Source organism: Lissotriton helveticus, chromosome 3_1 (assembly GCF_964261635.1).
Source record: "Lissotriton helveticus chromosome 3_1, aLisHel1.1, whole genome shotgun sequence".
NCBI lineage: Eukaryota > Metazoa > Chordata > Amphibia > Caudata > Salamandridae > Lissotriton > Lissotriton helveticus.
The window spans coordinates 1,247,325,057-1,247,353,035 of NC_136061.1; the positions used below are offsets into that span (position 1 = coordinate 1,247,325,057).

Here is a 27,979-nt window from a genome sequence, read left to right on the forward strand (position 1 = left end):
TAGGCATGTGGAGTGATATAAGAGGCAAAGAAGGAAAGTGGAGCAGCACTTTGGGGACCGATAGCAAGATAAGAATTGATTGGAAATGTAGGATTTGACCAAAAGGCAACATGCACCCTCACCTCCCTTTTGTATGTGCTATGGCAAGAGGAGGCAAGACCACTCAGAAATAAGCTATGCTTTGACCTGCTCACAATGTGGCTGGCAGGCATTTGGTAAGGGACTTTATCAGGTGTGCGCTGCAAGGACCGTATAGCTATTTCTCTCTTAATTTACTATGGAAGAAAACGGAGATCAGTTTGTCATCATCACACAAACTGGGTTAGAAGACTGTAACCCTGCAGTGTCCTCGACATAGTACCTGTCTCTCCAGTGAGCCTTTTAGCCATCAAGCGTAGGCTTTTAAATGCCTTCGCTCACTGCGTGGGTTTGAATTTTCGTGGCTCACCATTTTAGTGCCGGAATGGCATATGCGCCTTTTCTCTCCACCTGAAAGGTTACTCCACCTGGCCTGCCCCATGGCAATCTCTGGTGGTTTCCCAGTAGCATTCACAGCATTTTTATGCTATTTTAAATAGGTTTTATTGGCGCCTGTGAGTACGTGTAGGTTTGAAATGTTGACCCGTGTAAGTCTGCCATAGTGCACCTTACTAAAAAAAACATTGCCATTTTTCCTCCTGTTTTTCATAAAGTACCGAAGCATCTTTAATGGCTCATTTTTATTTGTTAGCGATACAGTGTTAACATGTTCCAGGCACATCCTACTTGCTCTCCTTTTTTGAGACAATCACCCTTTGTTAGAAAATTGCTTTAATTTATGTCCTTTCTTTACCTTCACTACTCCAGGGCCCTCTACAACTGGCTCGGTGGCACTGGCCCCGTTTGTTAGAACCAGGTCTAATACAGGTGCCTCATTTTGGGCTTGGTTTGTTCTTCTGATTCACATCTGCAAGAGATGATTGAACTAACTTCTACCTGCTTCATTTATAATTGTGCAAAAGAAACAGTTGATGGACGGAATGCTGGACAATGCAGACATTCACCCCCAGTCACAAAGGTCTGGGTTCAATCCATCATTCTTTTGCTCACCATACCACCCCAGTTTGGACCCAGCCATATGCAAATCCGTCTATGCGCAGACGTGGGTTTCTTGCTCACTGTGCCACTGGATTCAAGCTAGCCTGGGTGAAGGGTGACATACCCTGGAAACGGTCCCAGGAAGCTTGCTTCCGGTCCAGGGAGGACCTGGCCTGGCAGTTCCTTCTGTACTGTTCCCATGGGGCACAGGGTCAAGACTTATTTGCATAAGGCTGGGTCCAAACTGGGGTGGCGGAGTGGGCAAAAGAACGATGGATTTAACCCAGACCTTTTGACTGGGGGAGACTGTTTGCTTTGTCAGCATTCCGTCCATCATTTGTTTGCTGTAATCATTTATAATTGTGGTACGCGAGAAGAGACTTTGCACATACACTCAAGTCAATTACTTCAGCTATTTTACTGTGTTCTTCAGATGAAGGAAAATGTCGCAACCATATCTGCCCAGCCTGCCTCTTCTGATAAAACAGCATCTCAATATTGCTCTGTATCAGTCACAGATATCAAGGATGCTACTGTGCCATGCACCAGCAAGAAAAATAAATCTGAGGATATCCTCTTTCTTAAAGTTTAATGTGTCTGAGATTTCAGCATCCTCTCCCGAGAACGCCTCTAGGCCTGAAGCCATATTATCCTCATCTGTCTGCAGACCTCTTTTCTCTTACTCCATTCTTCTAGTGTCCCTGAATCGTCCTTTCTCTTTCTCTGTTTTGGTTGGCATTCTCTTTCGACCTTTTATGTCTCGACTGCAGACCGCTTCAGCTTCCGCTGGCGACACTTGCTGTTTCTAATACAGCATATATTTAGAGTGGGCTTAGGTCAGCCCGTTGCTCATGATTGGATGGCTTTGTTTTGTCTCTCAATTGTCTGTTGTTGATTCTATTTCTTCTCTCCCTAGTCTTCTGTCTGTCCCACCCAGGAGCATTTCAGTTTGTGTTCTGACAGGATGAGTTGTATCCTTCCACTGCCCACTTGAGGAGTTTCTTTTTTAGGTCGTGCGTTGGCAGCGCATGCACTGCTCTGCTGCATGCTCTATTGGAGTATGGAATAGGAGCCCCGCTCACTCTCCTCCTTTGTCATTAGCTTGTGTCATTGTCCTTCATAGATACTAGCTTCTGATTTGTTAATAGGCTTGTTAGTCCCTCCTTAGTAACGCCTTTTCTACATTTGTAACATCCCATGAGGACTGGCCCTTTTACGGTTGTTACACGGTATGTGTTTTTAGTCTGTAAGAACTCTTTTCTTTAATTAGTTTCTCCTACTGCAGGCATAACATGCTTTCCTGCAACATTCACTTGTCATGCACGCTTTCACTTTCTGAGCAGCCCGGGACAATGGTGGCAGCTTCTTTGAATATGTCTTGCATTTACAAGAGTTTGAGCTATTAGCATTGTAAATGACAATGCCTTTTATTAATGTGTTAATTAGCAAAACAGATAAAGGCATTGTTATTTACAATGCCAATTGCTTATCCTCTCGCAAATGCGAGACCTATTGCATTGCAAATGCTTGTTATACAAAGCTCTTTAAATGTGTTTTCTTTAAAATTCCCAAGAAACCAAGCCTAAAATCAAGCCATTGTTAAGAAGGATAAAACCTTTGCGCATATGTTCTGATATACTCACATAAGACATTGAGAGTTGTTAATCTTCTTTTGGTGCCAAAAAAACAGGATTTCTCCTTAGAAGCCGAGATCTAACTAGGGCTGAGCTGCACTGGTCACAAATTACCTCTACAAGGCAGCTACATTCTAATAACCATCCTACCATTCCAGGCATAGCGTTCCATTTTACTGCGTTATTGTATTGGAACAGTGTTAGACCTGACATCGTTGGCGTTGTATTCCCTCAAACTTTTTGCCTCCACTCACTAATTTTTGCTCCACTCGTTTTTTTGCCATTATGACTGTGTCCTTTATTTCTGCTAACAAGTGCTACAGTGATTATGTTCTCTTTGTAAAACATTGTTAAAGTGACTTACACCTATTTGGCACCTTTAATGTACTTGTAAGTCCCTAGTAAATTCTACTACCTGTACCTAGTGCCTATAAATTAAACACTACTAGTGGTCAGCAGCACTCATTTGGCACCAGATTAAGTAGCACAGTAAAACCATGTTTCAGGCCTGCTTCTGCAGCCTGTGGTGCAGTTTTAAGCTGTCATGTCAACCTGGCAAAAAAATCTTTTACCAGACCTAAACCTTCCTTTTTCCTTTTAATACTGAAGGCACCCCCAAGGTAGGCCCTTAAGGTTCAAAGGACCGAATGTACCCTTAGTAGTTTTTCACTGTTTTTAAGGCCTAACTCTTCCATAGACTGGGCTGACCTATTATCCCTAATAAGTGCTAAATTCAGATTGGGAGCAGATAGAGATATGCTGTTTACATTCAACTAGATAATAATTCAAAGTCTTCTTTAATGGTCAAGTTGAATTTTAAGTTATTGAAAATGCCACTTTTAGAAAGTTATTTTAATCTCTCTACGGACTATGCCTTCCTGCCAGCATCTTGGGTCACATGGATGTGAATGGCTCTGCTGTTGGAGTTTGGGCATTGCATCCAGAGTTTGAGACAAAGGAAACCTAGATGTGAAGGGAGAGAGTGCCTGTGGAGGAACTGTCCCCTGCGCTGATTACATTTCAAAGGAACCTGACACCAGGTCTGCCCTGCCTTTTGGCCCTCTAAATAGTTTGGAGCTAGTGCCACAGGAAGGGAAAGTACTGAGCAGAACCAGTTTTGGGGGTTAGGTGGGGTACTTTTTTTCCACACACAATCTGGCACCAGGTGTAAAAATAGGACCCTGAGACTGACACATTAGATTCGGAAGGAGGTCTGCCTTCCTGCCTGAAGGAGGAAGAGTGGACCTGCTTACCGTGATCCCAGGTTACCCAGAGTGACTCCAAGGATCAATTGGCTGACCTCCTTTGTGAGCTACAGGGACACAGCAAGCTTCAAGAGGCCACCCTGCAACATCCTCGCTGAGCAGTACCAGATGGACCTGCTTGAGCCATGCTGGCTGCTGGAGTGAGTCCTCATCTGCAAGTGAAGGCCCCAAGGTCCTGGCCCTTGGCTTGCATCAGTAGAAGTTCCTCCTTAGGAAAAGGTGAAAGTCCTGAAGTTTGTCCTGCTCACGACCGCCTGCGACGACCTCCAATCCAAAATCTCAAGCAGGACCCCCTCTTTGCGCCGACTGCCAGCATGAAGCTCCAGTAGGACCCCCTCTTTGCGCCTGCTACGACCGCCTGTGATGCTCCACCAATGCAAATCTCTAGCGACAACCATCTCTTCGAGCTACAGCTATGACAATCTGCAACACCTGATCTACTTTCTATGTCGAAAGCCTCCTCCAACATGAGCGGTCCTCTTCGCCCAAGACTTGAGATGGTAATTCTTCGCTGTCAGTCTGAACTTAAGACTTTCTCTGTCACAGCACAACCAGATATCTACGAGTGGCGCTTTCTGCTTTGATGCAGTTATTACCTAAAACATTTTTAAAAGTATCTCCGGTTCTACTGATTGGATTTTTTAAATTTTGGTCTCATTTTATTTATTAAAATGTACTCTTTTCCTAAATTGGTTTGGTAGTTTTCTTGTGGTATCAATTTACTACTATTTGTGTGCTGCAGGAATACTTTATGCATTGTCTGTAGGTTAAGCCTGATTGCTTTGCGCTAAGCTGCCAGAGGATTAAGCCCAGGTTCATTTAGTGACTGCTCTCTTTGAGCAGGATTGTGGTTGTTGCTTGAGTGAGGCTTCCACCCCTCTCAACCAATAACCCAATTTCTTACAAAAGGTTTAGCTCTGTTAGGCTCTGTCCTGTTTATCTTCCAAATTGTCCTGCCTTGTTTTTCTTTCAATTTCCACCCTCATTCATCCGCTCATCTTAATTTTCCGACCCTGATATGAGTCAAATCAAACTTTTTAGTCACTCAGTCGTCTCATGAGGAAGACTACTTCTCTGATGTGGCTACTGTTCAGTTCCTTGAGGCTGCCATTACTTTGTTATATTTGGTTTTGAGGTGGACTGAGTACTGGTACCTCATAGTGTAAGATATGCCTTACAACATGTTGACCCTTAATTGGAGGTGATGATAAAAAGAAAAATGGCAATAATTGTTCTCTGATAATTTCTCTTTTTGTATTAGTTAACTTATGTGATACTGTGTAAAGGAATATTTTCACCTTGAGGGCAGTCTCGATGTTCTAAAACACAATGCGACTTTGTACGATAACTCTTCAGTTAGCTCACATATGATGCTAGCCTCACAAGTAACTTGTTATTTCCCAGCTCTAATTGACCTCCGAGAAGAGTCCCTTGCAGGAAAACTTATCATTTTGGGCTAGCGACTGCCTCTTCGTTTGAACAAACATTTTTTGAAGACCTGGTAATGAGTAAAATCAACATTCTTAGAAACTCTGCATCCCTCATTGTCATTTAGGGCCAACCCCTTCACCCTTATGTTACAATAGCTTTGAAATTGCCCTTTAGACCATTTGTCTATGGGTGCATAAAGGTCTTTCCGTAGAAGACACTGGAAATATTTGTAGAAAGTTGGCTTGTTTCCACAGTACTTAATTTTCACAGCTGGGAAAGGCGCCAAAGGAGGCTTGCGGTGATTAAATCTTGACCAGCAGGAGGAACATGAAATGAGTAGCGAGGAAAAATATTGATCTTTCGTGAAAGTTGGGTCCTTGAGGTCGAGAAGATAAAGTGACTGTCTATAAATTTAATTTTGTAATCCATAAATTGGCTACAATTACTTGCTGCCAGTTCAGAGATGCACCGCTTTCCATCTAAAGTTCCCGTTTAAACAGATTACTTTAGTTGTATACACTTATTTACACATCTGAACATTATCATAAGGTCACTGAGCATAACATCCTGGATTTAATTTATTTTGTATGCTGTCCTGGACCTTCAAGCCTCTGAAGCTCCTGCATGTACGCCCCCCAATGTATAGTGAACCATGCAGTGATTCAACCCATTCCTTCACTTTCTTGTCTGTGAATCTCTCTCCTTTGTTGCTGGGACTTCTGTTTGTCCATATTGTACAAACTGAAAGCAAGCCAGGAAGAACATATGCATGTTTACATTCCAACTTGCATATTCTATGGGAGTTAGTTATTTGTTGCATGGTATCTTCTGCCTGCTGTGTTTCACCCCATCTCTAGAGTATGCTAAAAGGTAAGATATCTGGTTCCCACGGTATGCCTGCTGTGCTTTAGGCAGTTGAAGGTAGATACTGAGTTGGTGCACATCCACTGCTCCTGGATGGGGCATCTACTCCCTGAGCTTCCTGAATAAAAGAACCTACAAGAAACGTCCACCGTGCTCTACGTCCTCTTGTTGTCTCAGGGTGCCATATGTTTTGGAGACATTGATGGGTGTCCTGCATGGAAGAACAAACTCTAATAAGGGTTTCTGTGCTGGCAACCAGTGCCCTTAAGCAATTGTAAGAAAACCGGTGCCCATGAGAGGTTGGGGTGTGCTCAGGGGGAATGTAGTCTGCTTGCTGGTGGGAGCCTCTTCAATGCTTTGTTGCGAAGGCACATGTCAAGTGGCATGAGCTCCAGGCTACCAGTTGGAAGGAGTGCAGAGCGCAGTTTGTGTCCTTCCTTTGTTTGGCTGGCAATGCCAGATTGTGGCATCACTCATGACCTCTCAAAGGTGTGAGATGTGACTTCTAATGTGGCCTGCCGACAGCCTTTGGACGTGTGTGTGTAAGAGCCTGTGTGGGTCTGTGAATGGATGTCGAATCTGTCGGATCTGTACTCTGGATCTGTAAGTGAGTGGTTTCTTGGTCTGAGTGGTTGTGTCGGTGTGTTAGTGTGTTCATGCCTGTGTGGGTGTGTAAATGGTTCTCTGGGTTTCTGAGTGGATGTATCAGTGGCTGTATGGATGTGTGACTGGATGTTTTAATCGGTGTTTGAGTGGTTGTTTGGGTCTCTTGAGTGGTGTGCGAGTGGCTGTGTCTGGTGTTGGTGTATGGGTGTGTGTGTAAGTGGCTGTGTGGGTCTGAGAGTGGGTGTGTCCGTGTGTGTGTGTGTTTTTTCTCGGAGTGTGAGAGTGGGTGGATGTGTTTTTAGGGCTCGACCTCTGCCAATGCGCAAGCATTGCAGCTGTCGAGACATATTGGGGCTTAACCAGAGCTTAACCAAACGGGCGATTTGATGCTGTGCCCGTGAAAAAATGAAAAAAGCGCATGCACAAAGCCACCAGCCTCCCTCCCACAAGCTTCCCCCAGCGTGCGCTCTGGCATTTCTCCTCCCCTAATTATTCACTGCCCACGGCCGGCCGGCCGGCACATCAAAGGCTGCTGCTCCCTTTATCTTACTCTTGGAGCATTCTGCTTTCTCACTTTATGACTGGTTCTCAGTCTCTCTCCTCCTCAGTCTTTCCGCTTTGTCTTTTTCCCTCTCTCACTCTAGGTAAATGCATTATGAGGAAAAATAAGCGTCGGTCCCCCAAATTTGAGTGCCTCTGGCCTGCACCAGCTACCATTGGATCAAATTAAGCACAGACCTAAAGTAAATCTCTGTATTTTGTTTCAAATTTTTAACAAACCCAATAAATATTAAACTTGCAGTATTGTAAAGTAGCACCCTATTCACATGCATTTCATACGGGTCTAAAACTTTTTTATGCTGGATTTGCCTTGGCGGATCATATGTTAGTGACTTCCCCCTACCTGGCACCACCTCGTTGTCGCATGCCTTTTACAAATGCGGTACCGGCACTTTTGTTTTCAACATCCTAATCAAAAGCGTGGGTGCCGCATTGCTTTCAATATAAAGAAATAGGAAAATAAAATTCAATGGAAAAGGGACTTGGGTCTGAGACTTGCCGTTATCTAAGGGAGACACTAAAACAGCGTTTAAATACAACTCAATAACCTGTTCTTTCATGGTCCTTACCCTGGATTATGTGCACTTTTTATCTCTCCCTGACCTGGTCGCTCCAGCTCAGCTCCTTGGAGGGTCTCTGTACAGCTTCACACGCAGTGCTGCAGCGCACAGAAACATGGCTCCGCCTCTAGGGAAATAATGTGGTTGTCAAGCTGTGGCGGATATGGCAGTGCGGGGACGGGTGATCATTTCATCCGCACTGAGCCGGTGGTGCCCTAAGAACATCCAAAGGGGGAGCATGGTCTTTCATCACTATCGTGCACTGCGCAGGCCCAGATGGAGAATAAAACATGCATGGCTTGCCCACAGCCCTGAAAATGATTGCGCTCATTTACCATAAACAAAAAGCGCATTCAGCCAAGTCACCGCCCATCATGGTGACACATGTTTGCATACTGATTAAGTTTACAGATCGAGACAATGGCTCTGATATCATTAACAGTGGCGGGGGGTTTGCGATGCGAACAGCGCAAGATAAATAGCGCCATCATTTTACATTAGGCAGCCCTACACTTCCACTGCACATCAAGGGGGCTCGGCTTCGGTGCATCTCACGGCTGCTGTTTGTCTGATCTCAGACTTGCAAAGAGAAACATTACGTCACTTATTTAAAGACGATGAAAACAGGACAAATATGTCACCTGCATTTTCTTATGGGCAGGAATAGCTTGCAATGAAAGGTAGTAGGCAGGATGAAGTGTGTTTTAGGAAGATGGGAAGAAGTGTTTTCTCCTCCCCTAATTATTCACTGCCCACGGCCGGCCGGCACATCAAAGGCTGCTGCTCCACGTGCGTCTCGTCGCCCTTACTCTCCCCTATTCTACCCTAAACTATTTCTGCTTCTGCACAAATGCATCCTCAAGCCTTTGCTTTCAAGACAATGCTCATTTTACCGAGCTTCACATATAATTTCGGCACAAACTTCTTAATCGAGGGAGACCGCAGAAAACATTAATATTCTTACACAGTCTCATCACAGAAGTATTGTCAATACTATATGCCACAAAGCGAATATTGTTGCTTCTTTATCTTATGCAACTAACAGCCCTTGACAAAGCCAATAATGCTAGCTTGTTGTAGGTAAACTTACTTTTTGTATTATAAATCTAGATGCAATCACAGAGGCAGCAAAATGCCAGTCAGGCGGCACTCTATTATCTGCACAGGTTTTTAGCTGGGGTGTTTTAAGCCACACTCTTAAGTGCATCGGCCACGCCCCTTTGAGAGACACCCCCTACCCCCAGGTCTGATGGGGAGGGGAGCCCCTGAACTATCACAGCTCCGCTGGTACATCTTACCAGGAATGAATGTTATTCATTAGTAATGTGTTCATCGGACGAATGTCACACTAGTGCTCAAAGGTGAAGTGGAAAGGAGGAGGGGCAAGTGAAAAAGCACTGCTTGCACCAGCAGTGGCAATTCAGATCATCTACTCTAGTCCAGGTGGTGATACCCTCAGCTGGTGAGCCGTGCACGGTCACAGCGTGCGCCGTGCATATGGGGCTGGTGTATGACGCCATGGCCCCAAGCGGCCTTTCACTCTCAACCTCGTGACTTTCCTTGTAGGGGAGGCTCGTTTTATTCGTGTATCCAACAGCTCAGGGACCCCTTTACACCCCCCTGAAGGCACTGCATGATTAGAACTCAGACTATCAGCTTTCGGTCGAAGGTTCATTGAAAAGCCAGGCAGAGGCTGCGGTTTATCCACAGCGCTCAGACTCGAGTCACCCCAGCTGCAAACGTGACATATCCATGCGGATGTTCAAGTATCTTTAAAGGCCGCAAAAGAAATGAAACTTCAAGATTAAAGACACGAGATGGAGAGGCACCTCAACTCATGACTTGTCCGAGCCGGTTACTTCTGATTAAAGATCTGATTCACATAGAAAGATGAAAATATATAACATAAGAAATAAGTCTAATATTCTTATTGAATTCCATTTGGGGACTTCTAAAATAATAATTACACAAGAAATCGAAATACCCTCTCCCCTCACTCCCCTCTCCCCTCTCCTCACTCTCCCCTCTCCTCACTCTCCCCTCTCCTCACTCTCCCCTCTCCTCACTCTCCAATCCCTCTCTCCCCACTCCCCTCTCTCCCCACTCCCCTCTCTCCCCACTCCCCTCTCTCCCCACTCCCCTCTCTCCCCACTCCCCTCTCTCCCCACTCCCCTCTCTCCTCTCTCCCCACTCCCCTCTCTCCTCACTACCCTCTCTCCTCACTACCCTCTCTCTTCACTAACATCTCCCCTCTCCTCACTCTCCCCTCTCCTCACTCTCCCCTCTCCTCACTCTCCCCTCTCCTCACTCTCCCCTCTCCTCACTCTCCCCTCTCCTCACTCTCCCCTCTCCTCACTCTCCCCCAGGGCCGGACTGAGACCAGCAACCAGCCCTGGCAGGTTGCTTCTCCACCGGCCCTGGTAACGGGAGGGGAGGGGGTTGTTACCCGCAAAGCACTGCTACCGCTTTTCTTACAGAGGGCCGGTTTTGCAGCGCTGCTACAAAACCGGCACTCTGTAAGAAAAGCGGCCCCCTGCGGCCACAAAACCGGCCCCCACCCCTGCAGCCCACCGGGGAAATGCCCGGTGCCCGCAAATGCCAGTCCGGCCCTGCTCTCCCCTCACTCTCCCCTCTCCTCACTCTCCCCTCTCCTCACTCTCCCCTCTCCTCACTCTCCCCTCTCCTCACTCTCCCCTCTCCTCACTCTCCCCTCTCCTCACTCTCCCCTCTCCTCACTCAACCCTCTCCTCACTCAACCCTCTCCTCACTCAACCCTCTCCTCACTCAACCCTCTCCTCACTCAACCCTCTCCTCACTCAACCCTCTCCTCACTCAACCCTCCCTCTCCTCACTCAACCCTCTCCTCACTCAACCCTCTCCTCACTCAACCCTCTCCTCACTCAACCCTCTCCTCACTCAACCCTCTCCTCACTCAACCCTCTCCTCACTCAACCCTCTCCTCACTCAACCCTCTCCTCACTCAACCCTCTCCTCACTCAACCCTCTCCTCACTCAACCCTCTCCTCACTCAACCCTCTCCTCACTCAACCCTCTCCTCACTCAACCCTCTCCTCACTCAACCCTCTCCTCACTCAACCCTCTCCTCACTCAACCCTCTCCTCACTCAACCCTCTCCTCACTCAACCCTCTCCTCACTCAACCCTCTCCTCACTCAACCCTCTCCTCACTCAACCCTCTCCTCACTCAACCCTCTCCTCACTCTCCCCTCTCCTCACTCAACCCTCTCCTCACTCTCCCCTCTCCTCACTCTCCCCTCTCCTCACTCTCCCCTCTCCTTACTCTCCTCTCTCCCCTCTCTTATTCTCTCTCACCTCTCTTCTCCTATCTACTCTCTACCCTCTTACCTCTCTCCTCTCGCTCCCCTCAGCATCACTCAGGGGCACCACAACATCACTATGCGCCACTACAGCATCACTGAACGCCACAGCATTACTCATCACCACCACAGCATCACTCAGCATCACCCCAGCATCACTCCGCACCACCACAGCACCACTCACCATCACCACATCATCACTCAGCATCACCCCAGCATCACTCCGCACCACCACAGCACCACTCACCATCACCCCAGCATCACTCAGCACCACCCCAGCATCACTCAGAGTAACCACAGCATCACTCAGCGTAACCACAGCATCACTCAGCGCAACCACAGCACCACCCCAGCACCACCACAGCACCACCCCAGCATCACTCACCACCACCCCAGCATCACTCAGCACCACCCCAGCATCACTCAGCACCACCCCAGCATCACTCAGCGCAACCACAGCATCACTCAGCGCAACCACAGCATCACTCAGCGCAACCACAGCATCACTCAGCGCAACCACAGCATCACTCAGCGCAACCACAGCATCACTGGTTCAAATATGTTCTTTCAATGCTTCAAGCTGTTTTCGAAGCTTTCACGCTTTATTACAAATCACAAAAAGATGTTAATATTTCACTTCTGTTTTGGGATTTTCGTCACAATAAGAAACACTGAACATAATCTTCACAAAAGTTATTTACAAAAGTTTAAGCTATTGCCATAACAAATTACATAAATTATTTAAGTATTAATTATTTAAAAAAATTAAAAGCCATTGTTATTTGTAATATCAATACATCTAAGTCACGTAAAAACAAAACATGTTCATTACAAATGCTATGGGTGTCACATTTGCGAAAGTTATAACTATTGGCATTGTAAATGACAAAGCTATTAATTTAGCTATTTTAAAAAATAACACATAAATAAAAAAAAATCATATATAAGACCAATAGCTCAAACTTTCCTAATGCGAGCCCTATTGCATTTCCAATGCTTGTTTTGATTGGGTTTTCGATCAGTTTCCCCCAAAATTTCTTCCCTATGAGGAGTCCCTCACAGACTCCTCCATTAGTCCCATGGGGTCAAGATACCTCTTTCCTGACCCCTTGTACCCTATTTACACTTTATTCAAACCCCCCACCCCCTCTCACGAGAACTGTCCTGATTCACAAAATAGCGGCCGCAACTTTTCTCTCCGGTTAGGCCGCTATTTGCATTGCTGTTGTAGAGTCGATCCTCGGATCTACCACGGTGGATCTGCGCCTCTAGATTTGCATACATTTTTTACTTTAATAACCTCAAAACTGCTGAACAGATTTACACCAAATTACAAATGGCACTCTTTCAGACCAAGATCTAGCTTTCTGCCAAATGTGGTGCAATTCTGTTCAGTGTTTCGGGCTGCAGTCATGCCTAAAATCCCTGTGGGAAATTGCATGGAAAAATGCGTTTTGGGACCTCACCTTTTTCCCAGTCCACGCTTGACAAATCACACCAACACTTTACAAACAGCAGTCCAAGTGAGTGGCAAACTAGTTATGAACATTTTGTTAAGATTAGTGAAATGGCACATAAGTTATTAGCAAAACAAAAACTATTTTCCTGTAGAAACTAGGTTTTAACGATAACTACCTACTGGCAACCGCCAGTAGGATATGGATGGATGGATATATATAAATATCTATATTACCTACTGGCGGTCGCCAGTAGGTAGTTATAGTTAGGATTGATTTCCATAGGGAAATCGCAACATTCTATTTGGAATAACTTTGGCGCCGGTTGAGGAATCGGCCTGAATTTTTCAGCAAATTTGCCTCGCGGCGCTCCGCTCCTTCTCTGAAAGTTTAGGGGGGATTCGTCAAGTGGGGGCCGAGATAAAAGGGGGGTCCCAAAACGTGTTTTCCCCATGTTAATTTCCATAGGGCGGTCGGTCGCACTTTTAGCTCGAACGGCTGAATGGATTTTCACCAAACTTGGCAAAATTGTAGGGACTGGTAGCCCGATGTGCCTTTGCTATGTCTCAAGATATGTGCTCCAGAGGATTTTGAGTAATTTAGGTTCAAAGAAATTTATATATCTATAGCCGCGCCCCGGTACGCGCACCGGGGAGCGCTCCGGGCGCGCCACATGACTTGCGCACGAAAAGCTGATTGGCTCTCGGGTGTCTGTAAACATTCAAAACAGTCCGGAGCGGCCGCCATCTTGTGTCTCGGTAGGATCGAGACACAAGAGGTGGTAAAAACAAAGGGGAAATGACCAAAAGGGGGCAGGGTAGACCCCCCTGACCCCCTAGGTTTCATGTGGGGGTCATAAAAGGGCCCCGCCGCATAATTATTATTATTATTTTTTTTTATTCGATTTTCACGAGGGGAACGCCCGGTACGCGCCCCGGTGCGCTTACCGGGGAGCGTACCCTGGAGAAAAAACAATGACAGACTTATGTAGCATTTTTTAATACATTGGAGGTAGTTCTCTTTCATTTTTTTAAGAACACAGCTCTTTGATGAGAATTGGAGGTAGCTCTGAAAAGAACTTTTGTTTTTCTTCTTTTTTTAACAAAAACAAAAACAGGGAACTGGAAACGGCTCAACAGGAGCCCCAAAAAAAAAAAATTAGGCCTGGGGATGGCAGCGGTGGTTCTCGAGAGCTCGAACCAGGAGTGTGACACTTTGCTCCCCATAGCAAAGAAGATGGTCACATTTTCGGCATTTTAATATAGCCTGATTAAAAGCAGGCTGAATATTTGGTATTATCTCCTGCTCACGCCGACGCACAGAAGGTGTTGCTCCACCGGTAGAAGTAGAGGCACCATCCCTGGGAGCCTCTCGTGCCAGAGCCCTGACACTCTCCCGTGCATAGTTCTGGGGATGTTTCCTTGACACGTGGCGTATCATCGTCCAGTTCCCGAAGCTGTATTTTTTTCTGGGATTTCCTCTCGATAAAATGGTGTGGCATATTTTACACTCCACCTTTGGAGCATTTACCTTCTTCTCCCCCTCTGGAATTTTTAAAAATTTCCAAATGAAATGTTCCTTCACAGTTCGTTCAGGAACCTCCTCATTAATGAAATCCTCAGTCTCATCACTGCTGCTGGATGCTCTTGATAATAGAAGTAAATATGACACAGGTGCCAAAAACAGGTCTTGCACTCACAAAAGTGAAACAAGAAGTGAAGGAAATGGGTGGGGATTTCAGTCTTTGTAAAAAAAAAAAAAAAGTTAGGAACCAATGAAAAGTGTTATTTTCAAGTCACATGATCCGGGCTTTCATCATTTGGAAACCAAAACTGATCTGCACCAATGAAAAGTGTTATTTTCAGATCACATGACCCGACGCGCTTACGCTACGCGCCCCGGGGCGCGCAGCGTAAGCGCGTCAGGACGTTGCGCGATCGTATGCGCTGGCGTGCTTCCGGGTGCGCTTACGCAGTGCGTCATATGACGCATCACGAGCCTACGCGAAACGTCACGATGTTGTTTTTGTTCGCGGGAATAGCGCTAACGGGACGCTCCCCGATACGCGCCCCGGGGCGCGCCGTAATATTGCGCTTACCCGTGCGTTCACCGGTACGAGCCCCGGTAAGCTGTGCTTACAATATAAAATTCGTTATAAAAATATTACTTTTCATACCTATAGAGATTTGCTATTAAAAAACCATTGAAATTCACTGAAAAAACCATAGGTTTCACACCAGTTATAGTTAGGAATTAGCATTTAAAAAACCTATTAAATTCACTGAAAAAACCATAGGTTTCACACCAGTTATAGTTAGCTGGAAATTTTACTGGCATAAAACCAATGAAATTCCCACGTTATAGTTAGTTGGACTCACTATAACTTGCGCGTGCAATGCACTGCTGATGACGTCACATATTACATCACTCATGACATGGTCACTGACATCACTCATGACATCACTGATGACGCCATCCTTGTGACACAGTGACAGACCTCCTTTCACTGTAATGTAACCCTTGAAACACATATTCAAAAATAGAAACTAAAATTTTCAAAAAAATGGAGATACCCATACCAGTTACAACAACCAATTCAATAATTCTACCATCTATATACACATCCACTCATTCACCAACAGTTCTATATAGTCACTCATACATATACTCACTCATCATATGTAGTGATACACCTATACATCCTGATACACACCGACAGTCATCCAAAAGTTACTCACACACATACTCACACATGCAAATACACTATTGAACATCCATTTATTTGCATATACAGCTATACACACACTACCACTTTACTTCTAAGGAAACTTACACATACTTGCTCTTTTAAACAATCACTTATAGAAACACATACTAATTTAAACAGGAACTCTTACAATCCCTCACTCTCACATATACTCACTTATATACATCAATATTCACATATACTAGATTAAAACATATGTAGTTACTGATAAAGGCACTAGTGAGACAGTCATTCACTCACTAACACACACATACACACTCATCCACCCATACAGTCCTGCACATATGCTGTCTTCAAAACACATACAAAGAGAGAGTCAGTCATTCATGCATCGATGTGCTAAGTAATACCCCCACCAAACCATACAAACACTCATACTGATACTAAGAAAAACATCTAATAACCCATATACATACATATGAACCTACTCACCAACCCATGCAGCCACTTATACAGAAAGTGAAACAATAATACATATATTTAAATATTTAAACATTACTCACTAATATATGTATTCACTAAGATACACTTAATAAGCCAGTTAACCAATCAATTTAAAAAAAACAAATTCATGTAAACACTTATTTAAACATTTATTCTTCCATCAACTTTTACATATACATATAACACATTTATTTTTCAGAAAGACAGACATTCACTGGATGGTGTCATCAGTGCTGTCATGAGTGATGTCACTGACCATGTCATGAGTGATGTAATATGTGACGTCATCAGCAGTGCATTGCACGCGCAAGTTATAGTGAGTCCAACTAACTATAACGTGGGAATTTCATTGGTTTTATGCCAGTAAAATTTCCAGCTAACTAGAACTGGTGTGAAACCTATGGTTTTTTCAGTGAATTTAATAGGTTTTTTAAATGCTAATTCCCAACTATAACTGGTGTGAAACCTATGTTTTTTTCAGTGAATATATATATATATATATACAAATGCACATCTTGTCGTGCCTGCAACTTTGCCACCAACACCACTGAATATATCACTGCATTTAGCGATATACCCATTCCTATCAGGGAATATTTGACATGTAGATCGGAATTTGTTGTCTACAAGCTCAGATGTACATGCAATCTGGAGTATATAGGCAGCACTAAGCTGCCTGTTCATCAAAGAATACTCCAGCATATCAGAGCCATCGTGAACAGTGATAGTAATTACCCCGTGGCAAGGCATTTTGAAGCAGTCCATGATAAAAAGCTGAAGGACTTGCAATACACGGTCCTTTGCTCAGTACCTCAACCTAGTCGCGGTGGGGACCGTGAGAAACTACTAAGGCAGCGTGAATCTCAACTCATTATGTCCCTTGATACTAAGGCCCCGAATGGGCTTAATCTGAGTGAAGATTTGAAAAGTTTCCTCTAACTATCTGTACTGTGGATCATTTTGTTCTTGGTCTCTGTCGATCTCTTTCTATAACTGCAATTACCTTGTTTCTTTCATTTTCTCTTGTTCGGTCAATGCGTCACTTATTGGTTAAAAGCCTACTGCTACTCACTTGTTTGATGCCGTTTCTTAGTCACTTTATGTAATTGTGCTGACTAGGCATCAATGTCACTTCATAACTTACTATTTTCTTTTTCTCGCCTCATATGCTATTACTTTTCCTTTTGCTTCTGTCTGGATTTCTTCTTTTTATTACACATTTCCGGTTGGGCTTCTGTGTCTTCTTATTTTTTCACTCTCAAATCTATTATTTTTTCTCTATACACAGTTAACTTATGCTTTGCACTGTTCATGCAGTACATGACTTGTACCATTCCGGTTTTTTTCTGTTAATATGGCAGTTTTTTGTTTAGCAACAGTGCCGTTGTTGCGGTATTCAGACACTATGTCTTGATCTGTTGGCGTTTTAGATTTTTTACTACGCTTCTGGCTTGTACAAAATTCTTTTTTCTTTGTGTTGGAAAGCACACTATATAGACTTTGGCACCATGCCACTATACTTGCAATTTTGCTTGTTCCTGTGCTTCCTTGATTACAATTTATTATTTTCCAGCCAGTCCTTTAGAAATCTATTTGCCAATGGCCTATGCTTATATTTTAGCGGCCTCCATTATGGAATCATTTTTTTGTACGTTTACCCAACACACTGTTTATAAATTTGTTCACAATTGCCATGACTAATTTATAACTTGAAAACCTAATATAAGGTGCTTGTTCTGCATTTGTGAAAAAACATTTTTATATTTGTTTGCACTGTTTCTTTATTTTTCTTCTTTTGGGCGTGTTCCCCCAATCAAGCCCCTCCCAGTGTTATGTATATATACTCCCACTTTTTTGTTGAGTGCTTATATGTGAACAAGCTCCCCAGTGGAGCGAAAAGCGTCATTTTTCTAATAAACGTTTATTCCTGCTACTCACTCGAGTTGGATCCTTTGTGAGCTTTGCTTTGACTGTTTGCTGAGGCGTAATGAGGTCTGCACCCTGATGTTGCCTGTCATCCACTGACGGGTTGGGATTGCTTTTTCATATATATATATATATATATTGATCTGTTTATTTATGGGTCCACCTAATTCTTAATAAAAAGTAATGTCAGCATTCCATTGACGACATCCTTATTTGGAAGCGTGAGAAACGGAGTGCAGAACTGTCCCTTAATCGAGTTCCAAAGATCCCCTCCCACCTGAGCAATATGACCATGAGTAGAAGTGAATTAACATATCACGAATGCAGAATTATACAACAGAGTTTGACTTGTACTGTAACACAACTGATATGATACTAATACGGTGTTTATTAGCTTGCCGACTTTGCCAGCTTTTTTCTGTATTTCTTTTCTATTATTGAGCTGTTTACTTTAAAATGGTGCAATTTATTTATTTTATCTTGTCCCAAAAAAATCATTTCAGTTGTAAATTAAGTTTACTTTCCCTTATTAGAGTTCACAGCTGTCAAACATGTCTCGGAGGGAGAGCTAGAGAGACCTTTTGTCCCATGCAGGAAACTGAATGGTGGTATTTGGCACATTGAGGCAGCCACAACCTTGTAGTGCAGCAGAGAAGACACATCTTGGATGCAGAGGAAAAGGACACAAACTTAAAATGGGAGCAGAAAGGGACATGCTCTAACATGTAAAGCTGCCTGTGTTTTGCTGCTACCTTGTAGGTGTTGGGTTTCCCTGCTTCCTAGAGGTAGGGGTACTTTAGCCCTATATCCCCTGGTCGGCTTCTTTGAAACCGTTTATCTCTGCGAGGGGAGTTTTGCACTCTTATTCTGCCTTTGAAATTTACCCTATCCGAAAACACCAGGACAGAGACAGCTACCTTTCCTGATAGGGAAAGGTACATTTCTATAGGTTTACATTTCAAAAGTCCTCCAGGCTGTGCTTACAAGCCTTTGTTTAGTGACACCCCTCAAAGCAGGACTGCCTGGAGCACTCGCAACAGAGGCACAAAGAGGTGTGAGGGCTCTTCACTGAAGTGTGATTTAGGGGTCCCTTTCCACCTGCAGTTCAACCCCTACTTACCTATAGCATCTACAAAAAGGGCAGAGCGTCAGGAATTCTAATCAGCAGCCATTTGCTAACAAAAATGCTCATTGAATTTGTAAATGGAGTCCTTTCACCATCCCCTCACTCACACCAGTGTTTGCATCCACTGGAATGCAGGTAATAAACTTCCACTGTCTGGGTATCTGACCTCCTCTTCCATCTGGTGCCAGTGCAAAATAGAGGCATTTAAATATATTCCACTCTGCTGCATATTTTCCCAATATAGCACAATCTTCACAAGTAAATAAGGATTCTTACATCCTCAAGCTGCGTGCTATCCTCAAAGATATTCACTACATGCCTTAAATACGGCATTAAAAAAAACTGCCCTTTAATTAAAACTTCTGTTTTTTCTGTTCCCCACTTCCAAGTTTCTTCCTATTCTCAAAAATGCTTGTAAAATATTATGTCTATTTTATATTTCTTCTCTTTACCTCTAGATCAATTCCTTTAATTCTCGATCTGGTATAATACATTCATTAAAATTAATAATAAAACTATATTTTGGAAAGCCTGGAGAGGTAAAGGTCTAGTATGGACTCATCAATTGTTAGATAACCACTCACATATCTCTTTTTCGCAGGCTCCATCTTTCACTTTCGTCTTTCATATCAACACAAATTTCAGGCATTGATCTCTTCTATTTCTACCACATACTTTTTACTGTATTTGTTACCCAGTTCCCCTCTTCCTATTTCACCTATACCAATATTACTGCTAACTGCCCCTACTGCTTCTCGTATATATACCCACCTTACTTCTCCCCCTGTTGATCGACAAAAATCGACCCTAGAATTACAATGGAAAGCAGATCTTCAGGCCTGCTTTCCTATTCCCTTGTGGAACAAATTATAACCTAAAATTCGCAAGACATCACGTGCTGCCAACACAACTCCAGCACATTTTAAAATATTTTTTAAAACCACCTTCTAATCATTGTTTCTTTACACAAGTTTGAGAGCTCCACTCCGACGTCTTGTTGGTCATGTTCTGCATCAATGTCTGATATTAAACCTATTTTATTTGAATGTCCCACCACCTATCAATTTTGATTACAAGTATGGAAACAAATTAACTCTATTTTTCATACACATATACCATTCTCTGTTATCAGGAGAGACCTCAGTGCTGCATCTTTGAGCCCAGTTATGACCCTGAAAAAGAATTCTAACCATACTTAATAGTAACTTGAATTTCCTTCCATAGGCTAACATTGACTGGTTTCACTTGGAAATTCTTCTAAGTGTGGAGTTTTGGAACTTTAAAATATTCCTATAAAATGATCTGAACAACGATTTCCGATTTACTCACCTGTTATCAGGAGAGAACCCAGTGCTGCATCTTTTAGCCCAGCACTGATCCTGAAAAGTACTTCTAACAGTACTTACCAGTAACTTGTATTTACTTCCATAGGAATCCATTGTCTGGTTTTCACAAGAAAAGTTTCTAAGTGTGTATTTTCACAAACTACAAATATTCCTTAAAATCGCCTGTATGACTTAAATCCATTCTTTCAACTGTTTACAGGAGATGCACCAGTGCTGGATCCAGGATCCACCACTGAGTAAGAAAAAGTAACGATAACACTACTTACCTGCTAAGTGAATGGCCTCCCATAGGATAACATTGGTGATTCTATGTGAAAACATTTCAAAGTGTCAACTTTTAAAATACAATAATATTCCTTAAAAATAACTACTGTACCAAAAACGCTTTTACTCAACTGTTTACAGGAGATGTCCCAGCACTGAATCTAGGATCCAGTCCTGTGGTTAGAAAAGTAATCCATAAAGTAACCAATTGCATTTAATTAGAAATTCACATTGAGGTCAATGTTGCATTGTGTTTGAAATTGTGTTGCCCATTCCAACAACTGTAACTACTGTACTTAAAAGTCTATTGCCTATTTGCAAAGTATTTAAACTAAAGTAATCCATTCTGAGAAAGTATATTTTGTAATGTAATCTAAAATGTAATGATAATGTAAATTAAATATCTAAACATAAATAGTTTTAAAAAATGTAGTAAATCAGTATAAAAAAAAAATATATAACCATACATTTAAAAATTGGCGTTGAAAAAACCCTTAAAGTCACAGAAAAAAACATAGGTTTCAGACATGTTATAGTTAGGAATTAGCATTTAAAAAACCTTAGAATTTCACTTAAAAAACCATACGTTTCAGGGGTGTTATAGTTAGCTGGACTTTTCACTCGTACAAAACCCTTGAAATTCCTCCGTTGTAGTTAGTTGTACTAACTATAACTCGCGCGCCCGCAAACCACTGCTGATGATGTCACATATTACATCATTCATGACATGGTCAGTGACATCACTGATGACATCTCAAATGACATCACTGATGACGTCATCCATGTGGCAATCTGATAAACCTCATTATACACTAGTATAACCTTTCAACACTCATTATAAAATATGGAGTACCATATTTGAAACCATTGACACACCAATACAAGTTTCTAAAAACCCACTCAGTGATTCCTACATCTACACACACATCTAAACACTTACCTATAGATTCACTCATACAAGCTAACAAAGATCATTAGAACACTATTAAATATACTTATACACCTTTTATCGACATTACACACCAGCACACATCCTATTCACTTATGCAGTCATCCTACTCACTTATGCAAATAATTGACCATACTTACATTTACTAAGCTACACACTTATACAAACACCACTTTATTTATTCATATAGATAGTAACTCATGCTTAGTGTTATAAAATCACTATTACAAGTATGCAGTTTTCGATGCAATCACTCACACAATCACTAAGTCTTAAGTATACTTATTTATAAACAACAACTGTCACATACACTGCCTTTTATATTTCTACTTTGTTGGACATGTCATTGAGAAATATATTTACTCATCACCACACCCATAAAGAGATTCACTCGCCCAAACAAGTGTTTCCACGTGTAGTCTTAACCTCATGTACCTATTAAATCAACTATTTACACATCTTTGGACAGTCACACACCTCCCACTCAACCACACACACATTCACTATCCCATACAGATACTAACTTAACTAATTACTACTAATGTAGACTTTCACATAGCTAGTAACCAACTTATGTAGTAGTTTACATAACAAGAGATACAGTGAAACCGATATTCACACAGTTTAATCACTATCTCATATATTTAGTGAGACACTTTAGTCACTTAGACAGTCAATCACAGTGCTACTAAATCCTCCATCCAGACACTTATATATCCACTCATTCTTCAATGCAGATTGCTATATATATATACTACATATTTAAATGTTGAACCAAACCACATTCACTGTATGATGTCATCAGTGATGTCATCGGAGATGTCATGAGTGATGTCACTGACCATGTCATGAATGATGTAATATGTGACATCATCCGCAGTGGATTGCGGGTGCGCGAGTTATAGTTAGTACAACTAACTATAACGGAGGAATTTCAATGATTTTGTATGAGTGAAATGTCCAGCTAACTATAACACCCCTAAAACCTATGTTTTTTTCAGTAATATATATACACACACAAAACATTTCAAAAAGGTTATTGTAGATTTAAGTTAGGTAGCTGTCTGCGCTATAACCATCGTTAGTATTGCACTCCAGTTGTTTCTTTCTGATTTGGAAATCCTCTCCAGAAGTAGTCTAATCAGAAAATAACAGTGATGGAGATTGGAAAAGTGCCCTCCAGGCTACTTCCGTAGCTTCTGAATTCTGTTGCTTCACTCGCACTTGAGATGCAGAAGGAACCTTGCGTCCTGTCTTTTGCAAGCGGGTATGGTGTCCCCTTTGATTTCCTTAATTGAGGTCTCAGAGTATCAGCAGGTCACACTACCAGCGAAGCAGGTGATTCATATGTCTCCACCCAGTCCCATGTTGTCTCCAGTTCGTTGAAAAAAATAAGTATGGTGATGGGCACCCACTTGAAGCGTTGCCAGAAACCGTAGCACACTTTTTAAGTCAGGACCCCTCACTTTTTTCTAACTTGTAGAAACGATCCATGCTTATGTTGTACAGCAATAGTGTAGTAAGGAAAGATCCCCGGAGAGTTTTCCACCTTCATAAGACCCATCTTCCTAGCAGCCACCAGGATAACATCTCTGTTGCAGTAATTTAGGATTCTTGCTACTATTGGCCTCATGGTCTACTCAGGCTGTGGGTGCCTCACGAGCACTCCAAGTTCTCCACTGCTAACAGGGGAAACAAAGACAAAGGTGCAACATCTGACCACATCCACTCTTCCATATAACTAGTAGCATTGTTGCCCTCAAGCCCCACGGTCAACCCAACTATGTATAATTGTTTAGTCGCAAGCAGCTTTCACATCTTCTAATCTTCCCTCCATAAATCTGCCTCATTCAGTAAAGTCCTGGACTTACGGGGCCAAGTCTGTGCAAGGGTGCTGTTCTGTGCGGGTGACGTCATTACTGGTGACTACCAGATAGGTAGTTTTCATAGAAGGTAATTAAATCAATTGGTAGTGTCCATCTTCGCACCCTGGGCCATGTGAGTCCCGGCAGTAGCTGCCAATATCATGTCAAGCTTGTCAGAAGGACCAGTGAAGTAAGGGGAGCAGCCTAGGGATTGAATAGACTGCAACATACAGCAGCCTGCACAGTGCAACTAAATGAATTCAGCAGGAATATCTGGTTAGATAGAATGTGCAATTGGTGGCTATATGATCAAGACTTTGGCATGCCTCATCCAGATCTTATGTCCCTTATTGAGAGTGTGTGTGTTAGATCGATCGATAGATATATATGGGGAAGCGAACTTGCGGCCATAAAAGTTCAGAATGAGGCAAAATGAAATCGCCTTACGCAGCATGGAGCAAAGTGCGTATTCTAAATTTAATAGTAAGTCAGGCTGCTCAATCCAGCGCTGCTCCTCGGTCCACTGTACCCGGAGGCCTTCTCGTTTTTTTTTTCAGGTCGGTGCATTTTAAAGAGTCAGTGGGTTACAGTCTGTGCCTGGCCAAGTCCAATTTGCTGGCCGCAGGGCTTCCCTCATGGGCTGCCTTCTTCAGTATTGTATTGTTCCATGTTTCCCCAGGCACAGGGCCGTCACTGTATAATAACAGTGGATAGGAGCCCATGCCAATGTCTCCTTGGTGCGGCAAAACTTGCCATATGGCCCAGGCCACTCTTCAGACTGTACATGGTCTGTGGCACAGTACTCCATAGCACTGGAATGGCCTATGATGTAGTACTGAAACCATGTGAAAGCTGAAATACAGGGTTGGGCTCCTCGATAGCTAGTGCCCTTAAGGTGACAAGTCGCCCCTGCCCCCTCAAACTCTGCTGGTAGCCCCTCCATTGCCACAGCTGCTCAGTGGTAGTATGGCATTGCACAGATTAGGATAATGTTTGATGGTGTGGACTCTGAGCACAGCTCTTTCGAAAGGTGATGGCCATGTTCAGCTCCAACCCACTCTTTCCTCCCCACCCCCATAGTGATTTGTTTAAGTTGTAGTTTGGGCTCCCTTTGTCCATTCTTATGTTTGTGTACTCTTCTTCTCCACACACACAGGTACAAACACACAAGTCGGCTTGTCTTTGACTGGATGGGGGTAGTCTCGGTATATGGGGGCATCTTGGCAGATCGCAGAATTTTCTTGATTTCTTGGTGATTTTCTTTTGCTCAAGAGTTGGGGGTGTAACACACTGATTATTAAATTCTTGGTAAAGCACAGCACATGGGCATTGCATTCTTTCTAGGTTCAAATTGGTAGCCAGTAATGTGCTGTTCGAATTGTGCATATGTTGATTGGAGATTTTGGAATCTGGTAATACATTAGCAAAGCATGTAGAGCCTTGGCATAGTCATGGGAGACTTCAGTAGGGATGGAGCATTCAGAATGTATAAAAAAGCAAAGTGTAGAAAAGCAAGAGCGTCTTGAATATAAAAGCAGGATATTTGTAGTTTGATAGGTTCTGAAGAACTTTGCACAGTTGATAAAGATTGTGTGAGTGTTTTTGTGGAGGTTGGCCTCCTATTTGTCCCTTGTGGTTTTATCAGAAGAAAGTTTGGGAACCAATTAGTTGAGTCATGTGAGTTGCAGTATTGAGGTACTGGAGCATGTGATGGTGGTGTAGGAGAATGGCCTCTTTCTTGGCGCTATTCAGCTCTAGTTAACTTGTTCCCAATTTACTAACGGATAGCAGCCAAGCGCTTGGCTGTTTTGGGTATTTCCACATTGCTTCTTTAATGAATCATTCTACAGGCCTCTGTCTCCGTTATTTTGAAGTGGTATTTTCCTTTTCTCTCCATTGTCTCTCCCCTTCTCTTAACTGTCTCTCTTCTCCCCTCCATACCATTGACTTGCCCATATTCCCTCCCACTTGCCTTTATTGCCTCTCACCTAGCACAGAATACTTCACCATGATCAGATGTTTTGATTGACTTTTAGTGGACTGCTACCTCTCACATACATGTCTTTTATTTCAGGTATCATGTCTGTGTGGCAGTGCGCCTTGCCTCCTCTGTGGCTGCTGCCCCTCCACAAAGAGCTCTACCATTACTCGCCTTGCCTTCTCCATCTTTTTACTGATGGGCACCATTGTGGCGATAATCATGATAGCTCCAGGAGTCGAAGTAGGACTTCAAAAGGTAAGAATATCATTTTATTTGAGATGGGTTATAAATGTTTCAACAAATAATCGCCTTCTAAGATGGGTGGGAGGTGGCATGGCACTTAAAAAGCAAAATTAGAATGCTGGCTTTTGACTGTGAGGTTCCCAGGTGAGCCTCACTAGTGTGCGGACTCTGTGTCCTGAACAGATATTGCACTGGTAACATAAATGTTGGGTACCAGATTACTTTTTTAGTAATCGTATTCAGTTGTTTGAGATTAGCCTCGGTCTAGCAAGCCTGAAACCACATTTGGCTTACAAGTGGAAGTCGCTTGGTTGTCACACAATACATCAGTCCATTTCCTTTGTATCTGCCAACAAAGCAGACCGTAATATTTGTAACAACTTGTGCTCTGAAATTAACTCTGTCTGTGACGTATAACCTTCGTCTGGAGTTATAAAAAACAATACTCCACCACTCTTGCTCACTCGGTTTATTATATTAACTCTTCCCATATACATTTCTGTCTCGTGATGTTTTGGAGGAGTAATCAAACGCACAGCAACTTGTACAAAACCCCAAGTAAAGAATTTAAAAAGTGATCCTCACGTGTGCCTGTCTAGAACATAAAATAGATTTAAGGTTAGTACTAATTTGAGCATATTGTACTTGACTCGAGTAATGGTAGATCAGCATCACTAGCTGGGAGTTTCTTTTTTTGTGGGCTCTGTTTCCTCCCTATTATGCTTTGAAAATAGAACAGTTTTGTACTGCGCATAATACGAGAGTTGCCTTGTTTCTCCCTCTGTGGTTCCGTGTTCTTTAAGTCTGGAGGCAGTAAGGTCAAAGTTTGCACTCTTGGTACTCTGTGATGAATGTGCACCTTGTTTTACCATGCATCTCAGTAGGAAGCCTGATATTCACCTGACTTTCCCAGCCATGTTGAGCTGCCAGAGGTACTGGTGTGTGGAGTAGTCTGCTGTTCACCTGTAGTGTCCCTCAGAATGACCAGGAAATATGCTCATGTGTTGATTTGGAAATCGTTATCCTACTTATGGTCATTAGGCTGCTTGTTTTTGTTCTTGTTTTTTTTGGGTGAGAAATCAGTTTGCTCTTTAATTTTATTCCAAAACTACCAGCTGAATTTTAATGTCCTGAAACTGTACATCACTAAGTCCTCAACTTTTGGGGTTGAGTAGCTGTAAAGCTGTTCTAAACATGTGCTGTTTGGCTACAGATCCCGTGGTTCTGCGACACCTCCACAACCATCCATGGATCCGTGAACTGCGGCGTCGTAGTTGGTCATAAGGCTGTGTACCGTATGTGCTTTGCTATGGCAGCTTTCTTCTTCCTCTTTGCACTGATTATGATCTGTGTGCGAAGCAGCAGAGACCCAAGAGCTGCAATTCAGAATGGGTGAGTTTTGCAACACTTCCTTGTAAGTTTGACACATTGGTGACAACTAATATACTCTTCTGCCACATAAGAAGCCACAATATGAATCGTACAGAAATTAAGATGCAGCGTAATGTCTAACCTATTTAGAACCACTGAAACATTTCGTTGTGGGTAAGTTAAGAGCTGAATTTGTGGAGGGAACATCTGCTTAAGCATGGTCTTGGACTGCCGGCCACCTCCCCCCTTGAACACCGACTGAATTACCCAATTCAACCAGTCAACACATGGGGGTCTTTGGAAGTCAAGGGGGGGGTACGGGGCCCCCCCCCCTGGCCGTATTTATTAAAATATAAAAACAAATCAAAAATTTTAATCAAATAAACATTTCTGACAATTATTAAAATGCACACTTTTCAGAATATTAGATTGACATCCGTTTCGACATGGTATGATGGGCTAACCTTAACAAATAGCTAATACAGCGTGTCTCCTAACGTAATCTAATCATCCTGAAAATTAAACTGCATTCTAATATTTCCAATACTTTTTAATAACTTTTTAATAACTTTAATAAAGGCCTACGGCAAGGTCGCCAACCGGTGTCAGATCCTTTTACAGCTGCGCTCTCGCGTTGAAGATGCGCATGCGCAACCCAGGGCACGTTACACCCACGTGCGCTCCCCGAACTCCATTTAACCATAACAGGAGGGCCCAGACACTCGCGCACCTTAATGACGTCATAGTGTTGTGAGGGGTGGCTACCAGCCTGAGGAAAGCGTAGACTCCCTCCCCCGCACCCTTTAAATTAATGGAGACCATCGCCTGCCCCTGAAGTTCTGAGAGAGACCAAATGGCCCCTCCCGCGGGCGGCCCCTTTCGTGAATGGGTCCGCCCCCCCCGTA

At 43.1% G+C, this 27,979-nt stretch overlaps 1 protein-coding gene across 1 annotated transcript in view; it reads left to right on the forward strand.

The window, feature by feature from the left end:
• Positions 1–27,979, forward strand: part of SERINC2 (serine incorporator 2) — a 251,638-nt gene that overhangs the window by 82,475 nt on the left and 141,184 nt on the right. Inside the window, exons 2-3 of the mRNA XM_078681901.1 lie at positions 25,554–25,715; positions 26,917–27,095. Coding sequence (XP_078538027.1) covers positions 25,554–25,715; positions 26,917–27,095 — 341 coding nt within the window. The remainder of the gene's footprint in view (positions 1–25,553; positions 25,716–26,916; positions 27,096–27,979) is intronic.